Here is a 19309-nt window from a genome sequence, read left to right on the forward strand (position 1 = left end):
TTCTAGTTCTGTTCTAGTTCTGTTCTAGTTCTGTTCTAGTTCTGTTCTAGTTCTGTTCTAGTTCTGTTCTAGTTCTGTTCTAGTTCTGTTCTAGTTCTGTTCTAGTTCTGTTCTAGTTCTGTTCTAGTTCTGTTCTAGTTCTGTTCTGTTCTAATTCTGTTCAGATTTTGATCAATTGCTGATTATACCCTACACCACTTTAGTGGGCAAATAGGGCATTTTGGCTTATAATTAATTTAAATGATCTATTATGTTAACAAAAGTCGACAAAACTTAGTTTTATAGAACTTTAAATAACACTACCGATTTTTGTAATGATCGGGCTTCATTTGACCCTATCCCCCATACAAACTCCCCTTTAGAAAATGACTTAAAGGTCAAAATTCACTTACAAACTTTTAAATTCTACATAAATAATATTGAAGAAGACTTAACTCCCACTACCAACATTTTTAAGGATAGGGCCATATTTTGCCCTACTCCCCCTTGAGCCTTCTTGTAAAAAAATTCTTTTTTTGCCAAAATAAAAGTAAAAATACTCCGAAATAAAGTTAAAAAACAAACCAAATGTTTTATTTTTTAAATAATCCCCATTTTTAACATACATACTGACAGGTGTAGGGTATCATATGGTCGGCTACGCCCGACTATACATTCATACTTGTTTAGTTTTATATTCGTTTCAGTTTTCGTTTTACTAAATAAAATAACGAATAAGTTAATCGTTTCTTTTTACTAAATGATTTTTTAAAACATTTTTAACAATTTTATTACAGAAAAAACTGAAAATTAAAACAATCAGACTATTTAAATTATAATAAATTAAATTAAGTAATAATACAACTAATTGGTTAAAAGTAACAAAATTACAATAAAATTAAAACTAAAAATAAAAACTATGTTCTTTCTTACGTTACATCAGTAAATGGACAATGTCGAACATAGGGTACGTCCAAACAATAACAACCTCTAGCGCTAAAATAAAAAAAAAACAATAAAAATTTTATTCTAAAGAAGTATTAATATAAAACGTACTTATCGGGGGCATCATTGCCCATATAATACTCTTTAATTTGCGCAACCAATTCAAATGGATTATTCTTGGTTATGGGCAGTCTTTTGGGACCAGTGATATCTACACAACCATTTGGACAAGGTACACCCAAGTATTTTTTGTGTTTAAATGTGGCTGAAGCCAGATAACATATACTTAAGAAATGGGAACATCTAGCACGTCCTAAAAGAATATTGATGTTATATTGTATATAGGTTTTAAAACAATGATAAGAAGATCTTACTTATAGGATTTCCTTTACAATAGGGCTGTAGTCTTCCACCATTTAAACAGTAATTCAAATGTCCCGTATTATCTTCTAAACCCAGAAATCCAGCATTTGTATGTAAGATTTGTATAACATTGGCATCATCCATTGATAAACGAAAACGATTGGGTTTTTTACGCTCGATTAAGGGTCTGGCTGGATCTAGACCAATAATTCTGTATTGTTTAACACTTAAGTGATTGCTCACCATGCCACAGATGTGGGCACCTAATGAATGACCAACACAAGTGATTTTTTCTCGAGCGGCACCATGATGTGTAAGAAATGAATATATCTAAAAATTAAGAAAAAAATAATATTATTGAAAATGTTAAATTAAATTTGCATGAAAAAAAAAACTTCTTTTCACTTACCTGGGCCGTACATTGTGCTGTCAATCGGGTATTTATTAAAGCACTCAAATAACAGGGATACTGCGTCAATGGCCTCCAATCTACTGTGATGACATTAAAATCTCTAGATAGATACGCTTATAAATTAAACACGAAATTTAATTAATATAATTAATATTTCTCTTTTTTATTTTTAACTACTCACTTACCATCCCTTAAAAACTGCAAATGCCTATCGATGGCAGTGCCATTAAAACCATGGACTATGAAAACTGTCTCGCGATGTTTACTGAAACCACCTTGATATAATGACAATGGATTGTGTATATTCAATGCAATACCATGGCGTGACGATTTCCTATGTAAAAGAAAATTTTGAAAAAAGTATAAAAATTTCAATGAAAATTTTGTAAACAAATAATTATGTAAACAAATATGTACTTTAGATAATATTTGTATTTATAATAAGTAACTAATACATGTCTTCTCAAATAACTTTTTTTTATTGAAATTATAGCCTAGTTTTCGTTTTTTATTTCTTGTTTTCACCAACATAAATATTTATTACAATTTATTTATAAATATTTTAATATTCAAAACTTGCTTTATAAAACAAATATCAATGACTTTGATTACATGCACATGCGCCCAAAGATTATAAGCAATTTTATTTAATTCAGTTGTGGTTTCATTTTCTTTTTTATTCATTGTTCATAGTGCGATTATAATATGTTACAGCGCTATGTTACGGATGTTATTATGAGTTTGTATCGGTGTTTGTTCAGCTCTAGTTCAGTTCTAGTTCAGTTCTAGTTCAGTTCTAGTTCAGTTCTACTTCAGTTCTAGTTCAGTTCTAGTTCAGTTCTAGTTCAGTTCTAGTTCAGTTCTAGTTCAGTTCTAGTTCAGTTCTAGTTCAGTTCTAGTTCAGTTCTAGTTTAGTTCTAGTTCAGTTCTAGTTCAGTTCTAGTTCAGTTCTAGTTCAGTTCTAGTTCAGTTCCAGTTCAGTTCTAGTTCAGTTCTAGTTCAGTTCCGTGTCAGGTCTAGTTCAGTTGTAGTTCAGTTTTGTTTCAGTATTAATTTAGCTCTAGTTCAGTAAGTCTGTTCGGTGTAGTGTTCCTTATGGTTGTTCATGACCGACTACAATTGCTTTTATGCTTAAAGCAGTTGTACTATAGATCCAATTATTGTGTTTGTATTTTGTGAGCAGTTTATGTCATTTATTATTATTTTTATACAAATTTATTTATTGTTTCTTTCCTTGCTAAACGGTTGCAATGCGTTTTTATTATTTGATGTTAATGTGCTTTTTGTTTAAAACCATTGCGTGTCAATATTATTAAATCTGTTACAATTTATTTAAAGTTCATTAACAACTTGGAATATTTGTGTATTTTTGCAATAAAACATTTTCGTCAAAAGTGTAAGCATTGTTTTAAGTTGTCAGTCGATTAATTATTTTATCTTTGATTTACTATTTTTATTACATGTTTTTTTTTTTTATTATAAGAAGAAAGTTTTAGTACATGAAAAATTTCCAAAAAATATATTTTGTTAAAAAACAACAAATGGCAAATAATTATTTAGCTGTTGTACTTGTTGCATAGAAATTGATATTTAGACCATTTCTAAAACAATCATACGATCTTTTAAAACTCTTAATAAAGTTAACAATGACAAACGTTGTGAAAGTGACAGTATTAATGTACATCATGACAATTTCTTACAAATTTTATATTCATATCGATTTCAATAATTCTATATTAAATTTTAAATTCTCTTTATAATTTCTAACATGTTTTTAAGTGTGTCAACAGTGAATAAATACACAAAAAACTCAAAAAGATTTCCAAACAGCTACCAAATATTACGCAGAAAATAATATCATAAATTTAAGAAGGATATAGCAGGTTTTAATAAAAACAAAATTGACCTAGAAAAAAAGACTTAATTTTTTTCATTTTTTTGTCAATAGAGTGGCTGTTGTGGTTTTCATAGAAAACCAGTCTTTAAAATGGCTCAATATAAAAGTCCACGAAATTCATGGTCAATAAATGTGAATCAACTAACAAATGTCTATGGTGAAAAATGTAAGTGGAATTCTTTGGTGATTCGGTGGCCAATATCCACTTATCTGAGTTGCAAGTAATAGTAAAATAATCAAGTATTTCTTGATTCGTTTTGCCTCTTTGTGCCTATTTATGTGTGTGTGTGCTTTGTTCAATTGCTTATCTCAAATACATTTTAAATGAAATTTATACAGTTGCCAAAAGGAAGTTTGTCATAAAAGATAAATGTTTTTTAAAGCTATGAAGGCGTTAGTAAAAGTGTTCATTTTGAGACGTTTCATTGAAAGAAGTTTCTTTTAAGTGAAACTAGTTTCTAAATTGTGAAGAAAAGGAGACAAATGATTAAATTAAAATAAAGTTATTTTTTGACAGCTTTTCATAATATTGTAAATAAGCGCTTACTAACTACAACCTACCTACCTAACTAACTAACTAACTAACTAACTAACTAACTAACTAACTAACTAACTAACTAACTAACTAATTAACTTACTAACTAACTAACTAACTAACTAACTAACTAACTAATTCTAGTTCAGTTCTAGTTCAGTTCCGTGTCAGGTCTAGTTCAGTTGTAGTTCAGTTTTGTTTCAGTATTAATTTAGCTCTAGTTCAGTAAGTCTGTTCGGTGTAGTGTTCCTTATGGTTGTTCATGACCGACTACAATTGCTTTTATGCTTAAAGCAGTTGTACTATAGATCCAATTATTGTGTTTGTATTTTGTGAGCAGTTTATGTCATTTATTATTATTTTTATACAAATTTATTTATTGTTTCTTTCCTTGCTAAACGGTTGCAATGCGTTTTTATTATTTGATGTTAATGTGCTTTTTGTTTAAAACCATTGCGTGTCAATATTATTAAATCTGTTACAATTTATTTAAAGTTCATTAACAACTTGGAATATTTGTGTATTTTTGCAATAAAACATTTTCGTCAAAAGTGTAAGCATTGTTTTAAGTTGTCAGTCGATTAATTATTTTATCTTTGATTTACTATTTTTATTACATGTTTTTTTTTTTTATTATAAGAAGAAAGTTTTAGTACATGAAAAATTTCCAAAAAATATATTTTGTTAAAAAACAACAAATGGCAAATAATTATTTAGCTGTTGTACTTGTTGCATAGAAATTGATATTTAGACCATTTCTAAAAACAATCATACGATCTTTTAAAACTCTTAATAAAGTTAACAATGACAAACGTTGTGAAAGTGACAGTATTAATGTACATCATGACAATTTCTTACAAATTTTATATTCATATCGATTTCAATAATTCTATAATAAATTTTAAATTCTCTTTATAATTTCTAACATGTTTTTAAGTGTGTCAACAGTGAATAAATACACAAAAAACTCAAAAAGATTTCCAAACAGCTACCAAATATTACGCAGAAAAATAATATCATAAATTTAAGAAGGATTAGCAGGTTTTAATAAAAAAAAATTGACCTAGAAAAAAAGACTTAATTTTTTTCATTTTTTTGTCAATAGAGTGGCTGTTGTGGTTTTCATAGAAAACCAGTCTTTAAAATGGCTCAATATAAAAGTCCACGAAATTCATGGTCAATAAATGTGAATCAACTAACAAATGTCTATGGTGAAAAATGTAAGTGGAATTCTTTGGTGATTCGGTGGCCAATATCCACTTATCTGAGTTGCAAGTAATAGTAAAATAATCAAGTATTTCTTGATTCGTTTTGCCTCTTTGTGCCTATTTATGTGTGTGTGTGCTTTGTTCAATTGCTTATCTCAAATACATTTTAAATGAAATTTATACAGTTGCCAAAAGGAAGTTTGTCATAAAAGATAAATGTTTTTTAAAGCTATGAAGGCGTTAGTAAAAGTGTTCATTTTGAGACGTTTCATTGAAAGAAGTTTCTTTTAAGTGAAACTAGTTTCTAAATTGTGAAGAAAAGGAGACAAATGATTAAATTAAAATAAAGTTATTTTTTGACAGCTTTTCATAATATTGTAAATAAGCGCTTACTAACTACAACCTACCTACCTAACTAACTAACTAACTAACTAACTAACTAACTAACTAACTAACAACTAACTAACTAACTAACTAATTAACTTACTAACTAACTAACTAACTAACTAACTAACTAACTAACTAACTAACTAACTAACTAACTAACTAACTAACTAACTAACTAACTACTAACTAACTAACTAACTAACTAACTAACTAACTAACTAACTAACCAACTAACTAACTAAGTAACTAAGTAACTAACTAACTAACTAACTAACTAACTAACTAACTAACTAACTAACTAACTAACTAACTAACTAACTAACTAACTAACTAACTAACTAACTAACTAACTAACTAACTAACTAATTAACTTACTAACTAACTAACTAACTAACTAACTAACTAACTAACTAACTAACTAACTAACTAACTAACTAACTAACTAACTAACTAACTAACTAACTAACTAACTAACTAACTAACTAACTAACGAACAAATTAACTAGCAAACTAACTAACTAACAAACTAACTAACTAACTAACTAACTAACTAACTAACTAACTAACTAACTAACTAACTAACTAACTAACTAACTAACTAACTAACTAACTAACTAAATAACTAACTAACTAACTAACTAACTAACTAACTAACTAACTAACTAACAAACTAACTAACTAACTAACTAACTAACTAACTAACTAACTAACTAACTAACTAACTAACTAACTAAGTAACTAACTAACTAAGTAACTAAATAACTAACTAACTAACTAACTAACTAAATAACTAACTAACTAACTAACTAACTAACTAACTAAGTAACTAACTAACTAACTAACTAACTAACTAACTAACTAACTAAGTAACTAACTAACTAACTAACTAACTAACTAACTAACTAACTAACTAACTAAATAACTAACTAACTAACTAACTAACTAACTAACTAACTAACTAACTAACTAACTAACTAACTAAATAACTAACTAACTAACTAACTAACTAACTAACTAACTAACTAACTAATTAACTAACTTACTTACTAACTAACAAACTAACAAACTAACTAACTAACTAACTAACTAACTAACTAACTAACTAGCAAACTAACTAACTAGCAAACTAACTAACTAAATAACTAACCAACTAACTAACCAACTAACTAACTAACTAACTAACTAACTAATTAACTTACTAATTAACTAACTTACTAACTAACTAACTAACTAACTGACTAACTAACTAACTAACTAACTAACTAACTAACTAACTAACTAACTAACTAACTAACTAACTAACTAACTAACTAACTAATTAACAAATTAACTAACCAACTAACAAACTAGCAAACTAACTAACAGACTAACTAACTAACTAGCAAACTAACTAACTAACTAACTAACCAACTAACAAACTAATTAACTAAATGCCGTGATACACGGTTGTCAGATCTTACAACGTTGTCAGCAAAATGTTCAGAAAATGTCTAACAATCGTCTGAATTTACAATTTTTCTTTTGCAACGTTGTCAGAAAAAGCTTTACTGACAATACTGGAAGACAAAATTTGTAAGTTAACACTGTTGATAAACATTTTACTGCCAACGTTGTAAGATCTAACAATCGTGTATACATAGCATAACTAAACAAGTAAGAGTTCTATATTCGGCTGTGCCGAATCTTATATAAGCCATGCTATTTCGTTTGGAACTTTTTGTTACTCACGGTCTTTTGTCATCTTTTTGAGAACTTTTAAATTCGGCGCCAAAACATATTTTGTATCCAAACAATTTAATCAGCAATTGCGGTATTTCTTTTACGAATTAAAAAAGTAAAAAGAAATAAATTTTTTACACGATTTAATTAACACCTTCTTTAGATTTCAGACTATTAAGCAATCTTGACTTTGATAAGATAACAAGTGTCACACAACCATTGTCTCTAATAATAGTTACTGTTACAGTTTTCATCTAAAGTGTATATATTTTATGGTTTTATGAGCACAATTATTTATATAATTAATATTCATACTTACATACATGTATGTAATTGAATAATTTACAATTAAAGTAATACATATGAATATTTTATTATACAAATAATAAAATATATAACAAAATGAAAAATTAATTTTCCACTAAAAATGTGTCATATCATTATTTCTTTCATATAATTTAGTTATGTATCAGAAAAAAGAATGCATTACCAAGTAATTACTAAATATCTTAGAAAACATACACTTTAGGTAATACAAGAATGTTATAAACAACATAATTATGTTACAAACTTCATTGTTATGAAAATGTTAAACATTACGAAGTTTTACTTAGAAATGGCAAAAATAAGTTGAAGAAGAACTCTGGCATTTAAAATTTTATACTTAGATAATCAAAAATATGATGATGTTCATAACTGTAAAATATTGTAGAAATCTATAAACATTTGTACTATGTTTTATTTTTGTTATATGTAAATTGTTTGGCCATTATCATTGTAACACAAAAATAAAATTTATTTAACATTCTAACGCATTTTAAAACATTAATTTGTTTAGTTGAATGAAGGAAAAACATGCAGCAGCTGCATGTACAAAAGGGCAGAAACGTGACTGGCTTCCATAAAATTGTTGTTGGGCATAATGTAATGGAAGCGAATAATTGCGAACTTACATACATACAAATGTTACAAACATACAAAAAAGTAAGAGGATGAGATAGACTTTATAATAAATTGACTTCTTCTGTTAAATTACTATATTTTTTTCACAAGAGAGTAGCTAAGGAAATTTATACCATTAGGATATGGACTAGACTATAGACTGGGCTAAAGACTATAGACTAGACTATAGATTAGACTATAGACAAGACTATAGGCTAGACTATAGACTAGACTATAGACTACACTATAGACTAGACTATAGACTAGACTATAGACTACACTATAGACTAGACTATAGACTAGACTACAGACTAGACTATAGACTAGACTATAGACTAGACTATAGACTAGACTATAGACTAGACTATAGACTAGACTATAGACTAGACTATAGACTAGACTATAGACTAGACTATAGACTAGTTAAAATTTAGTTAGAAATGTGCAGGAAATTAAAATTATTTACATTCACTTAAGTACCTGGATATGTTATTCCATGAAAATTTTAAAAGCTTATTACAACCTAAAATAGGTTTTTTTAAATAAATTCATAACTTGTTTAAATATTTTATTTTACAAGAGCAATTAAATTACACATTAATATTATCCAGTGTCAAACTAAATAAGTAATAATTGTTCGTAAGATAATTGTTGTTTACCAAAATGGTATTTGTATTTTTGTAACTTTTTTATTGGAATTAATGAAATCTTTTTAAACACAAACACGGCCTACTAAAGACTTTCACAATTACAATTGTTTGCAAGTTATTGCAAATATGTTAACTAAATTAAGTTTCTTTTTCGACAACAAAAAATAACTATGGGTATTTTAAAGGATTTAAATAAAATGTCAACTAAAGTTGAATTTAAAGAAATCCTCTTTAAATAACAACAACAACTTGTTTAACAAGTTGAAAAAGTTTTTAAACAATTTAAACTTACGGTGTATATAAACGATGCATTATATAGGGATTTGGACACATATTGGTATTTCGTAGGAAACATCTTAAAACATTTAAATCTAAAACACCACTACGTAGAAAATTTTTCAAATCAGTTTGATTTAGAATTATAGCATCAATTGTTAGTAGACAACTTAAAATTGTTAAAAGTCGAGTAAAAAATTTAGATTTCATTTTTATTTTTAGGTTTTTTACTTTTAATTTTAAACAAACACTTTTATATTTTTTTGGGAATTTTTTTCAAGGCATCCTTAAGAAGGGCTTTATAAAACGTTTCTTTTTTCTTTGCCTTTCCAAACAACTTTTACCCGCTTAAGTTGCTTTTATTTTATTTTTTTCCGTTATTATTTTTCACTCTTTGAAATTAGTTTTATTTTATTTAACTTAAAAATTAAATTGAAATGTTTTGCGCTCGCGTTATTTGCAACTTGTTGCTTCCTTGAGTTAACGTTTCGTTGTGTTGTCTTTAAAGAGTTTCTGTTAGACTTGTGTGAGTTCAGTGGCGAGTAAGTAGCTACACTTGAATTCCTGATATTTTAAATTTAAACAATTTCACTTTACCACTATGGCAGCGTTAAAACTAAGCAGCTGGCATTTGTTTCAAAGGCACTGTCTACTCTTGAGTGAATTTTTTTTGTTTAGTTGTGTTGCATCCACATTTTAGACTGCCTCATCTAGTGTAATATAAAGTAATTGGCTCAAAATATTGTTGTTGTTGTTTTGTTTTTGGTTTATTGTTGCTGTTTTTTTGTTTTGTTTTTATTTTTTGTTTAAAGTAAATAAGTTAATAAAAATATAGATAAAACTGATTTACTAACTAAGCATAACATCATTATTAGACTTTAATTATTTGTATGATCATTAACTTATTTTATTGTTATTTTTTGTAAAATTTGTTTAATTTGTTAGTTTGTAAACTAGCTTGAGAGTTTTTCCATTAAAAAAAATATCAGTCGATCTTTTTCTTGTTGTTTTTTTCGCTTTTAATCTTATTGTGTACTTTGAATTTATTATTATTTAATTTAGTATTGTATTTTAATCAACTTTGTTATAATAATTTTCAAAATTTAACTTACTTCATATTTAGGATTGATGTGTTCTTCACTTTATGAATGAATTTATGTTATGGGAAAATTTTTAAATGTTTTCTCATATGTGTGATGTATTTTGTAATATTTGTAGATTTTTAATCAGTTATGTCATGAAATAGTATTTGACATTTTCTTTTTATTAGATGTTGATTTCTTAATAAAATAAATTTTATTTAGATTGTTTCCCAAGACTTTTAATTTTTAAATAAAAAATGTTTAGCCTTTCAGCTTCAATTGAAACTAATAGAAGTCGTACGTGAAAAGATCTGGGCTTCAACTTTTAAATATTTTTTCTGTAAATAGTTTTCAGAATATTTGCCATATTTCTGGCAAATTAATGGATTCCGCGATCACCGTTCGAACGTTCTGCATCCATCGAAATCATCCAACGTCTATTTGTAAGGTCTTAACAATAAGGTGAATAAGCCAAAACTTCTCAACTTCTTTTGGATTCCCCGCCAAAAGAACAAATCAAGTCAATATTGAATGTCATAATCTAAAGAGAGAGAAAGAGAGAGGGATAACGCTCCGTCAGTCAATATCTGGGCACCACAGCTACTTCTTTCTAAATAAATAGTTAAAACCAATATTACACTTTATAGCAGCATATTCTGGGTGTTTTTCGGGCGAGAGTTGTTAGTTTTGATCTTGCCGCACTAATTTTAACATTTCTGAATTTTTCGTCAAAAGAGTTAATCATCTGTTAAGGCCTAGAAAAAATCATGTTAATTACGAATCTCATTTTCCGAAAAGAGAGAGGGGAACTTTAATCGAAACAAATAGTTATCGAACGATCGTACGTCAAGATCGGGACTATAAGGCGAGTCAAGGCAAAATTTCACAGCCACATTATTCTAAGTAAATTATTCATAACTATTATTGCAAAATAAAGCAACGTATTCTGGTTGTTTTCGGACGAAAGTTACTAGGTGTGATCATGTCCCACCATTTTCAATATTTCTAGATTTTGCGCCAAAAAACCTACTCAATTGTAAAGGCCTAAAACAAATCATGTTAATTACAAATGTCATTTTCTGAAGAGAGAGAGAGAGAGAGACAGCTTCGTTTAAAACAAAAAGTTGCAACATTTAGCAGCATATTCTGGATGTTTTTCGAACAAAAGTTGTTAGGTGTGATCATATCCCACCACTTTCAATATTTCTAGATTTGGCGCCAAAATAACTACTTAATTGTTTAGGCCTAGAACAAATAGTTATCGAACGATCGTACATCAAGATCAGGACTATAAGGCGAGTTACGGCAAAACTTCACAGCCACTTCATTCTAAATGATCATGTCCCACGATTGTCAACATTTCTGGATTTGGCGCCAAAAGAACTACCCAATTGTTAAAGCCAAGAAGAAACCATGTTAAATTCGAAAGTCACGTTCTAAAAAGATAAAGAGAGAGAGCTTCAATCGAAACAAAATGTTCGATTGAAGATCAGGGCTATAAAACTTCACATTGCAGCATATTCTGGTTGTTATTCGGCCTAGAGTTGATGATAATTAAAATTTCTCATTTCTGTATTTCTCGTCAAAAGAACTGCTCAACTTTTAAAGCCAAAGACAAATGAAGCCAATTCAAGTCAAGTCTATTACAGATTAAGAACGCAAGAGAGAGTGAGCGGTCTTTTCGTTCTAAAGAAATAGTTATAGGATAGTCGGTTATTCGACTAATGCTCGATACACTTGCATTGCATCAAAGATCTTTGAGAAAAAGATAGGATGCTCTTGATCCAATTAAATAGAGAATATTATATAAGATAGCTTTAGACAATTTATTTTCATTTGCTACAGATTCTCCTGGAAGCTCATAAATGATAGAATTTTCTAGTTTTCACCAAATAGACAACATTACCTGAAATCGCTTCAAACTAATCAATTGCTTTCGGTATAGGTTATCTGCGAGAATTTTTGAAAGAATTGACGATACTCTTGGTTGCGCCAAACAGTAAAAATTGCTTTCATGCCGATTCGTATAAAATTCAAAATGATCTTTTACGTTTCGAGGTATCATAATGGATCCACTTTACATAGCAGGTAAAAATTTTTTGAAAATTTATCTTCTTGCATTAATATTAAACCCTATTAAACCCTATTCCGTTGACCTTGTAATATATGGGCTCTGTGTAACAAAAATGTACAGATTTTATCCAAATTCAATAAGGTTCGAAATATGAACATTCAGAAAACTTTCGACAATAGTTTTATTAATCGATTAAAAACTTGTTTTATTTTTGGATACCCTAATACTTTGTCATTAACTTCATTCATACAATATCTCTTAATAGATAAATATTATTAGTATTTTCGTAATTATTATTTAATTTTTAACTTTGTATCATTAAGAAGTGTTTGTTTTGTTGTTAACAAGCAATTTTTTCTTCTTTTTTTTTGAAATATTACATAAAATATTACAACTCTTATTAAATTATTGTATAATTTGTAGCTTAAATAACAAGAATTTAAAATGAGACTTTGCTCCACTTAAAACACTTTTCTTACAGAGTGAGTGATTGAGCTTGTAAGCAAAATGATCTTAAAACAAGTTTGTAGTTAAAGTCTTTTGTTAAAATATAGTTGGACTTTAAAATAAATGTTCACAATTTTATAAATATTTAGCACGAGTTAAAAGCTAAACATATAAACATTTTATTTAAAATAAATAACACATTATAATACACATTATAATAGACATTAGCAAAATTTTGTTTAAAATTTTTTTCAAGTTTGTTGCTTAAGTCTTTTGTTTTTTCCCCGAATGTTTTCAAATTTTTTAATACTTATATATATAAACACTTTACCAACTTACTTTGTATACAAATGAAATGTTAAAAATTTATGTGGACAAAAATCTGTTCTCAATAGTTGACAATTAATAACTGGCGCAATATTAATGTGACGTTGTACGAATAAATTGAGATCCTGTCTATTCCATTCATATAATTGTGCTGATATTTGTAAATAAAGAAAAAAAAAATAAATAATTTTATTTTCTTTCAAATATATTTCACAATATGTAAATACCTTTTACACTAAAACAATATAAACAAAACATTAATAACAACATTTTCGAATATTAAATTATTATCTTTTGTTTTATTTTCTTTATAAAAACACACAAAACTCGCTTTCACGTTATCTGTGTGAAAAGTATACACTTTTCTTTTTGCTCTTGTCTGTTTGCTGACCGCAGTTAGAACACGACTAATTCTGACATAATTTTCTTTTTAATATCAAAGTGGCACATGCTAAAGAAAAGAAGCGTTTGTTTAAATTTGTTGCGCTTTTCTTAATTCTTGCGTATCAAGTTGTACCACTATTGGATGTAGTGAATGTTTCAGCTTAAGTTACAAGATCACGATGGCGGTAAAGACAATTTCCATAACAAAAAAGTTGTTGGCTGGACAGGACAACTTGATCGTTTTGGCTTCGTTATTGTTATGTTTTGGTTTGTGTTGTTTCCAACAATGTTGTATGTTTCTGGAATTCATTTGCAGTTTGTATGGTCGTTGAGTTGTTTCCTTATAATTTTTTAACAAATTGTTTTGTTTGTTTTATAATTTTCCTTTATTTGGGTTTTGTAAGCTTGAAACAATTAACCCTTAAATGGTACATGGTTTTTGAAAGTTAAATGAAATAACTTGGTTAGTTAGTTTGTTTGTTACTTATATAGTCTATAGTCTGGTCTATAGAAGGGTGTGAAGTTAAATTCGTCGGCTAGATACGTCCCACAACACATTTGTCGAATACGTTCCACATACTGTAAAATTCGTTTTCAAATTAAATTAATTGATTTTTTAATAAAACAAACGCCAAATAAAATGTTTTTGTGAAAAAAGTAAAAATATATTAAAATATATTCCGAAAATAAATATGTAAAATAAAAATTAATTAAAATAAGTGTATACTCATAAAAAATGGTGGTTAAATATAAAATTTTCAAATGAAAAAAAATCGACACTTTGAGAAGACATGAATTGGGGTACCGGCATAGTGGAAGTAGCCCAGGACTAATTCTTTCCAAAAACATATAGTTTATATGCAATTCCAGCTCTGGATAATTTTTACGATTTTTTAAAAAACACAAAATTTTGCCAAAAAATAAGGAAATTTCAAGTGGCTCCAACGGGTATTAGGAGAAGACATGAATCGGGGTAGCGAAAAACTGGAAGTAGCCCAGGACTAGTTCTTTCCAAAAACATATAGTTTATATGCAATTCCAGCTCTGGATAATTTTTACGAATTTTTGAAAAAAACCTAAAATTTTGCCAAAAAATCTGAAATTTTTAAGTGGCTCCAACGGGTATTTAGAGAAGACATGAATCGGGGTAGCGAAAAACTGGAAGTAGCCCAGGACAAGTTCTTTTCAAAAACATATAGTTTATATGCAATTCCAGCTCTGGATAATTTTTACGAATTTTTGAAAAAAACCTAAAATTTTGCCAAAAAATCTGAAATTTTTAAGTGGCTCCAACGGGTATTTAGAGAAGACATGAATCGGGGTAGCGAAAAACTGGAAGTAGCCCAGGACTAGTTCTTTCCAAAAACATATAGTTTATGTGCAATTCCAGCTCTGGATAATTTTTACGAATTTTTGAAAAAACGTAAAATTTTGCCAAAAAATAAGGAAATTTCAAGTGGCTCCAACGGGTATTTGGAGAAGACATGAATCAGGGTAGCGAAAAACTGGAAGTAGCCCAGGACTTGTTCTTTCCAAAAACATATAGTTTATATGCAATTCCAGCTCTGGATAATTTTTACGAATTTTTGAAAAAACGTAAAATTTTGCCAAAAAATAAGGAAATTTCAAGTGGCTCCAACGGGTATTTGGAGAAGACATGAATCGGGGTAGCGAAAAACTGGAGGTAGCCCAGGACTAGTTCTTTCCAAAAACATATAGTTTATATGCAATTCCAGCACAGGATAATTTTTACGAATTTTTTAAAAAACATAAAATTTAGCCAAAAAATAAGGAAATTTCAAGTGGTTGCAGCGAGTATTTGGAGAAGAAATAAATCGGGGTACCAACAGAATTCCAGGCAATAAAAAACCGTATAAACTTCACTACATCTACGAATACAATAAATGTAATTTTAAAAATTATACAATGGTCATTTGGATTGGGCTTGGATTGCTGAAAAAATCTCAAATTTTCTCAACAAATTGCTTTTTTCGGCTTTTTTAGATATATTGTGAAATATTTAGTTTTTAAATACATTTTCTAATATTCACAACAAATTTTACTATTGCTACTTTTTCTAGAGCATTTGTGAAACTTTTAAATTTTAAAAATATTTTTATTTTTACGAAATTCGACTGACTTTCTACATAAAGTCTCTAAGAAAATTAAAAATCAAAGATTTCACAATTTTTTGAATTAGTTTAGGGTTTTTGAGATTCATTTTCCAATTACCACGAAAAATTGTAAAATATTACCTGTGAATGGTTATCGTGAAAGTTCAGTGCACTTTAACGTTTAAATAGAGTCTAAGCGACTCCGTTTTAACTTTATTATTACCTGCAAAATTATGTCCTTCAAGAATTTATATAAGTCATATATAAAAAACGCGATCCTAACAAATTTACAAAAAAGACCCAAAACGATCAATCCAATTGACACAGATGCAAAAACATTTTTAATTTGTGTAAAATTTACACAATATTTTGCTACCTGTATCACTCTCATCATAAATTCTTAAAAATTATGAATTACCGCGATATTTGTACCTATCCTGATATAAATTAATTCACAGTATTTAAAGTTAAACATTACCTTTTTGGTTTAATCAATTTAATTTTTTGTTTGATTGTCGGTATATGAGCAATTATCAAAGTTTTTTTAAATTTTATTTTTTCCACACCTTGGATCCGCTCCTGAAATAAAATGTACCCAGCATCAAAAAGCATCGCTCTATAAATATTTAATTCCTTCAAACTATAATTTTTTAATTGCATTCCCATATAAATCAAGCTCGCAATATTCAGATATTAATTGTTTTTTTTTAATTTTACTAATTCGATATTTTTCAAAAACTATAGGCAACAAGTTAAAACATTACTGAAATGAAATTTCTTAAATTTTTTTAAAATAAATCTTATGCGCTAAATTTGAATAATTTTTACAATTATGTGCAATTTTTTCAAATATTACACATATAAATACTACAATTTTACGGATTTTTTTAAATAATTAAGTGAAACCCTCTATAACTTTTGCTCTCCTCGATCAAAATGATTTACGCTACGGATTCATCACATATTAGGGTCAGTTTATATTCACACAAAATATTTTGAATGTGCCATCAAAAATTTTTTCCATTTTTTTAACTCTAAAATTAAAAATGTTTGCCAAATAAAGTTGTCAAGATCGGTTGACAGATTCGCCCTATTAAGAAATATATATACTAACAATTTTATGGTAGTAAATGGGTAAAGAAGTTAAAATTTTAAAATCAAATGCTATTTCTTTGGGAAATAGCATTTGATTTTACATGCAACATTACATTTTTGCTAGTCAAATGTTCTAGTCACTGCTCCTGTGCTTAGATTTTCTATTGTTCTTCAAATAATGGTTTTAACATTCACCTGCAAATTTATTTTGTTATCTTTTATTTGTAAAACACAATTGTTTCACGCAATCGGTTAAATATGAAAACTAAGTAATCGAAATCGAAAATAAAGCTCATACTCCTATACTAGATTAACAGTCATTACTAAAGTACCTCAAAGTTATGCAGACGCTAATTACTAGTCACTAAAAAGTAACTGGTTATGTAAGTACAACCCTTAAAATAGTTTTTAATGGGTCTTCTCCAAAAATTCTGAATTTTTTGCAAAATTTATTGTTTTTTCAAAAATTTGTAAAAATTATCCTGTGCTGGAATTGCATATAAACTATATGTTTTTGGAAAGAATAGTCCTGGGCTACTTCCAGTTTTTCGCTACCCCGATTCATGTCTTCTCCAAATACCCGTTGGAGCCACTTGAAATTTTCTTATTTTTTGGCAAATTTTACGTATTTTCAAAAATTCGTAAAAATTATCCAGAGCTGGAATTGCACATAAACTATATGTTTTGGAAAGAACTAGTCCTGGGCTACTTCCAGTTTTTCGCTACCCCGATTCATGTCTTCTCCAAATACCCGTTGGAGCCACTTGAAAATTTCCTTATTTTTTGGCAAAAATTTTACGTTTTTCAAAAATTCGTAAAAATTATCCAGAGCTGGAATTGCATATAAACTATATGTTTTTGGAAAGAACTAGTCCTGGGCTACTTCCACTATGCCGGTACCCCAATTCATGTCTTCTCAAAGTGTCGATTTTTTTCATTTGAAAATTTTATATTTAACCACCATTTTTTATGAGTATACACTTATTTTAATTAATTTTTATTTTACATATTTATTTTCGGAATTTTTTGTCTAGTCTAGTCTATAGTCTAGTCTATAGTCTAGTCTATAGTCTAGTCTATACTCTATAGTTTAGATTTAATCTAGTCTATAGCCAAGCTATTATCTTTACTGTAGTCTAGCCTATAGCCTAGTTTAGTCTGTGGTTTAGATTATAGTCTAATCTATAGTATAGGTTTTAGTCTAGCCTATAGTCTAGTATATGGTCTAACTTATCAAACTAAACCTTATGAAACTAAATCAACCTATTGAATACTAAGATTCGGTCATGTAAGATCATTTAGGGTTAAAATAATCGATCAATATTACTGCAGCTAGTTAAAAGAAGGCAAATAGTACCCATAACTGTAGCGTGCGTGTTATGTGTTGTAAATTTTGATAATTGTTTTCGTTAGTTTTTTTTTTGCATTTAACTTCATGCATTATTGAATTTTATTTATTGTATTTGTGCATATAGACAAAAAGAAATATGTTTTACTAATTTAATAACTTTAATATGAAAGTATTTAATGGATGGCAATTTTATAGAAAAAACTAACAAAAACAAAACTGGTACTTAATGAAAATGAAAACAAAATGCGAGCAACAGTTTTTCGTAAAGAAATTATGTTCATTATTTTGATTTGACCAGCCTACAGTTTGCAAATTTAACATGATTAAAAATTGTTATCCACTTATGTATTTATCTGTTTGGGTTGTTTTGGGGCTTTTTTCAACTTGATTTAAAGGTTTTTAGTGAGTGTGTTAAAAAATGTACTGGTTAATTTTAATACGCTATGGGAGAAGAAACACATGTTGGATGTTTTTAAGTGTTCGTCAGCAACCTAAAATATGCTTGAAGAATACCTCTTGTTTTAGTGATTATTGAAAGTCATAAAAATTCATCTCAATACTCTGCTATTTTTAGTATTACAGTAGTGTTTTAAATATTCGTTTTTGTCTGCTTTATAGTTTCATTTTCGTACTTCCTTTTACTCTGTTTTTTCATATTTCTTAATAAACCTTCTCCAAACGAAAGTAAGAGTACGAAATAAGTCAAACGCCTCTTTTTCATGCAAAAAATAAACAAACAAAAAAAATATTGTAAACATGAACTTGGAACACAACAACACTCAATATATGAATGAATGTACTTGTACAACAATGACATCCGTTGTAACGTAACCAAAACGGAGACCCTGTAATAGTTACATACATGCAGATGTATCCACATGTAAACATGATGTAAGGGTTCATGTGTTGTCGTCTCTTGAGAAACAGGCGTTGATATCGATGCATTTCGGTGCGTGTCCATAGCATTTAGCTGCGGGCATAAACTACACATTTGAATAAAACACAATCTCCCACTTAATATAGACTAGACTATAGACTAGACTATAGACTAGACTATAGACTAGACTATAGACTAGACTATAGACTAGACTATAGACTAGACTATAGACTAGACTATAGACT

General features: G+C 28.3%; 1 protein-coding gene across 2 annotated transcripts; it reads right to left on the minus strand.

The window, feature by feature from the left end:
• Nucleotides 1–793: 793 nt before the first annotated feature.
• On the minus strand, nucleotides 794–13860 carry LOC111682336 (lipase member H-A). Of its 2 annotated transcripts, XM_046953223.1 has the most exons (7): nucleotides 13471–13860; nucleotides 13256–13394; nucleotides 1885–2033; nucleotides 1697–1812; nucleotides 1299–1617; nucleotides 1036–1237; nucleotides 794–975 (listed from the first exon to the last, which is right to left on the minus strand). In XM_046953223.1, exons 1-7 carry the CDS (start codon nucleotides 13511–13513, stop codon nucleotides 909–911), a joined length of 1035 nt encoding a protein of 344 aa, XP_046809179.1. In that variant the 5' UTR covers nucleotides 13514–13860; the 3' UTR covers nucleotides 794–908. The 2 variants fall into 2 exon arrangements, with proteins under 2 accessions (XP_046809179.1, XP_023300029.2); XM_023444261.2 differs by lacking the exons at nucleotides 13256–13394; nucleotides 13471–13860 and adding an exon at nucleotides 9330–9837 and having other exon boundaries at nucleotides 799–975.
• Between the last annotated feature and the right edge of the window lie 5449 nt (nucleotides 13861–19309).

The sequence above is a fragment of the Lucilia cuprina genome, chromosome 2 (assembly GCF_022045245.1).
Source record: "Lucilia cuprina isolate Lc7/37 chromosome 2, ASM2204524v1, whole genome shotgun sequence".
NCBI lineage: Eukaryota > Metazoa > Arthropoda > Insecta > Diptera > Calliphoridae > Lucilia > Lucilia cuprina.